General features: G+C 47.0%; 1 protein-coding gene across 1 annotated transcript; it reads right to left on the bottom strand.

The window, feature by feature from the left end:
* Positions 1-412: 412 nt before the first annotated feature.
* On the bottom strand, positions 413-3,313 carry LOC102418652 (NACHT, LRR and PYD domains-containing protein 1-like; the record flags this gene model as incomplete). The annotated part of the gene is given in 3 exon segments (XM_014449890.2): positions 413-1,836; positions 1,838-2,041; positions 3,290-3,313. Coding segments are annotated over 3 exon segments (1,652 nt in total), but the record flags the coding sequence as incomplete, so codon positions are not given.
* Positions 3,314-3,861: the final 548 nt, after the last annotated feature.

Here is a 3,861-nt window from a genome sequence, read left to right on the forward strand (position 1 = left end):
CAGCCATCCAGGGGGTGCCTGAAGCAGCTGAGTGAGCTGTTGCATAAAGGAAGCATGTGTGAGGGAGAGTCAGAGGCAGGTGGGCTGGGTGAAGGGCAGCTGACATCAGCATGGGGGTGGAAGTGCACCCAGGAGAGAAGGTAGCCATTGTGACAGAGACAGGAAGAGAAGCAGCAGCGCAAGTCAGGGCCACAGCAGGCTGCCCAGAAGCAGGGAGGGGAGGTCACGTGGTCATATGCTACTGCAGAGGAACCTAGGTAGACAGAGAATGGGGGTCAGATTTGGCTGTCAGAAGTCACTGATCACATCAATCCTTTAGCCCCTGGGGTCAGGTTTAGTGAGAGTGCCCCCAGTGGCCAGGACAGTGATACCAACAGAGGAGCTGGAGAGAGGAGAGAGGGGGAGCACTTACAGAAATGCACCGGAAATCCTTCCCGCTTGTCTGTGCTGTCCACCCTCATTCAGTTGAAGCCTTTCAATGTGGTGGCAGAATGTAAAGAAGAAAGTGAACAGCAGGAGCTCCATGTCAGTTTGGAAACATATCCTCATTTCATAGAAAGTGAAAATATTTTTCATGAAGTTTTCATCCTGAATCTCATAAAAGCAGTGCAGCAAATGCCAAAAATATGGGTCTAGGTTCAGATGCTTTTCAAGGACCTCACCCTTGGCCAACTGCAGTAGAGAGCAATGCCTCTCCCGAGACAGGCTGCATTTGAAGATGCTCTCCATCTCTCTCATCCCCTGATCACTCAAAAGGCCAAAAAGGAAACATATGGTTGGTTCCCCAAACAGGTCATACCTGTCATATGCATTTCTCAAGTCTGTTAGAAATGTGATTTCATTAAAGCTATCACGTTTGAATACTCTATCACCTAAAGCACATGACATTGCTGCAAAGAACTCCTGGAAGCACAGGTGAATGAAGCTGTAGCTCAGAGGGGTGGGGTGCTCTTTAAGAACACCCATGTTTAAGAGAGTGGAGATGTTGGTTTCATCTAACCCTTGTTTCCTGAAGTCCTCTAGCTTGAACAGAGTCTTTCCTAGCCAGGTGCCTTCAGCAGCCAGAGAGCAGAAGCCCCTCAGCTTAGCCCCAAGGGACTGAGCCTGGAGAACGTGGAAAAAGTAGTGCAGACAGAGGGCTGTGGTCGTCTGCGAGGTCAGTGAGAGTGGTTGCTCCTGCTCCATCTGCTGCTTCAGGCAAGTGCAGACCAGCCAGGACACCAAGGGCATGAGACACATGGTGAAGAGAGCCGGGTTGGATTCAACCAAGGTAAAGGCTCTAATTGCTTGGCTCTCATCTGTGAAATATTTGTAGAAATAGTCCTTCCTGGCCGACTCAGAGAATCCCAGGACCTCCACCCAGCAAGGATGCTTTAAAGAAGGAATGAGTTTTCCCAGAGCTGTGATCCGAGCTGTGATCAGCAGGGAAGCCGTGGGAAGTAAGGTTTTGTTCAGCAAACTGCCCAGCAGTGTGTGCACCTGCTGCTGCTGGCTCCAGTGTGGACAGAGCTCAGAACTCTGCTCCTTCAAGTCCCATTTTGGTTCATCTAAGTTATCAAGAATGAAGAGCAGCTGCTCTGGCTGAGACAGGATCTGCCCAATGGGAGCATCAGGAGCAGCCCAGTCTTTTGTGATGAGCTCAGCGAGACTCATGGTCTCGGACTGGGCCAGCTCTCTGCAGTTGAAGTAGAAGACATGCTTGAAGCGGTCCTTGAACAGCCTGCCTTCCTCCCAGGCTCTCCTCACCCGCCTGGCCAGGGTTGACTTCCCGATTCCAGCAACCCATGCACCACGACAGGGGGAAGGCTGTTTCTGGGTACGCCGGCCTGGGCCAAAATAAGTCTCCAATCTCCATCAAATATCTTTGTTCACCTACCACCTCATGATTCCTTTTTCTCCTGAGCAGGAAGTCATAGCCTCTGGGTTGAGATCTGTGTAGAAGTAGCAGTTGTGTGAATTTTTGGTGCAAATACTCATTTCTCCATGACTGTGTGGGGGCAGGAACTCTCTCTCCTTTGATTCTGGTATTTTTCTTTGATTCCTACAGAAAGGAGAGAAAGGTGGAACATTTGTTCAATTGTTTCTTCATTTATTCATTCCACAATTGTTTTTTGAACTCACTTGAAGCTACACACTGTGCTGGCTGCTGATACTGGTACATTCTTTTTAGATCGTGGAGGAAATATGGGTTTTTGGGGAGAAGATCCCTGCTCAAGTTTTGACTTGAGCAAATCGTTCTCATAGTGTGATGTTCTTCCTTCTGCAAATATTAATCAGTGGCTAACACTGCAAGACACTGATTTAGAGGCTTGGGATAAAAAGTGAACAAACAGCCCTAATCGGTTGGCTCAATGGATAGAGTGTCGACCTGCGGACTCAAGGGTCCCAGGTTTGATTCTGGTCAAGGGCATGTACCTGGTTGCAGGCACATACCCAGAAGGTAGTGTGCAGGGGGCAGCTGATCCATGTTGCTCTCTCATCAATGTTTCTAACTCTCTATCCCTCTCCCTTCCTCTCTGTAAGAAATCAATAAAATATATTTTTTAAAAAAGAGTGAACAAACAGACACACCTGTTTGCTCTCATTAATTCCATGACCTGAGCTATTAGCCCCACTGAGATTATAATTTTTTATTAATAAATTGTAAGTGGTCATGGTCGAGTGAAGGAGATAATGGATGGTGAAACAGATACTATTGATTCCTGACAGAACTCTCTTTGCACCCACCACTGAAGTACATGCCAAGGATAATCTGCTACAATCACCTCAGGTTATCTGTCTGAGGGCTCTCTCCAAGGCAATGAGCATGACAGGCCAGAAGCCCCAGGGAATTAAAGCTCCAGGATGAGTACTTAACACCTGACAGAGGCAGTTCCCTGTCCCCCAGCAGAGACATCTCTGACGTGTGTTCTCCACTGTCTCCTGAAGATCCCTAGTACATTGAACCTCAGTTGCCCCACAATGCAGGTTTCATTGGTTTCTCCCTTCCTTCCCCACTTCTCTCTCCTAATGGTGCTTCCAGGGAACCAGTTCCTGAATAAACCACCTGCTCTCCAATATAGTGTCAGGGTCTGCTTCTGGGGAAAACCACCTGGACAGAGGAGGAAGTGGTTTGTGAAATGTGATGACTGAGAACATGTCAGGGACTGTGCCCTTGGGAAGGAACCCAAGCTCATATCGTTGTTAGATTTCAGGTCGAATTACTGTTAGGTTCTCTTCCCTTAGAATATATAGAGTGACTCTCACCTTTCTCCTTAGGTGAATATTTGTGATGATACAAGTGACCCACCTGGGATCCTGAAGTCCAGTTCATCTTGGGAAACCTGCTGGACCTCCAGAGTACGTGAGGCCAATTTTCACCCTTTGCTTGGTGAGACTAGGTTGTCAGGTGCCCACCCCACCTCTGGAATCATGATCTAAAAATCCACTTTTACTGTCTCTTGTGAAAACATTTTTGGCAAAGTGAAGATCTTCCATATGGCCACTCTGTGTCATGGCTATGGCCCACTCCACTCTCAATCCAGTGATTGCCTGAGGTGCCAAGAGAGGGCTTGGGTCTTTTGGTGCAATGGTCTCCAAAATATCCTGGTTTTAATGGATCTGCTTGCATTCCACATATCTAAATCCTCTTGATTTAGTAAAACTTTCAAAATTCTCCCCTACCACCAATAATTCTAACAAGTTACATTTTAATATTATGCTTTGGACCAGGGGTTGGCAAACTATGGCCAAATCTCAATGACCAACCTGTGTCCTAAGTATGTTTGAAAAAGTCAAAGAAGAAGACTATTTCATGACATGAAAATTATACAAAATTCAAGATCTGCAAAGAAGTATGTACATCCAGGTACATGAAACTCA

This window comes from Myotis lucifugus, unplaced genomic scaffold (assembly GCF_000147115.1).
Source record: "Myotis lucifugus unplaced genomic scaffold, Myoluc2.0 scaffold_1513, whole genome shotgun sequence".
NCBI lineage: Eukaryota > Metazoa > Chordata > Mammalia > Chiroptera > Vespertilionidae > Myotis > Myotis lucifugus.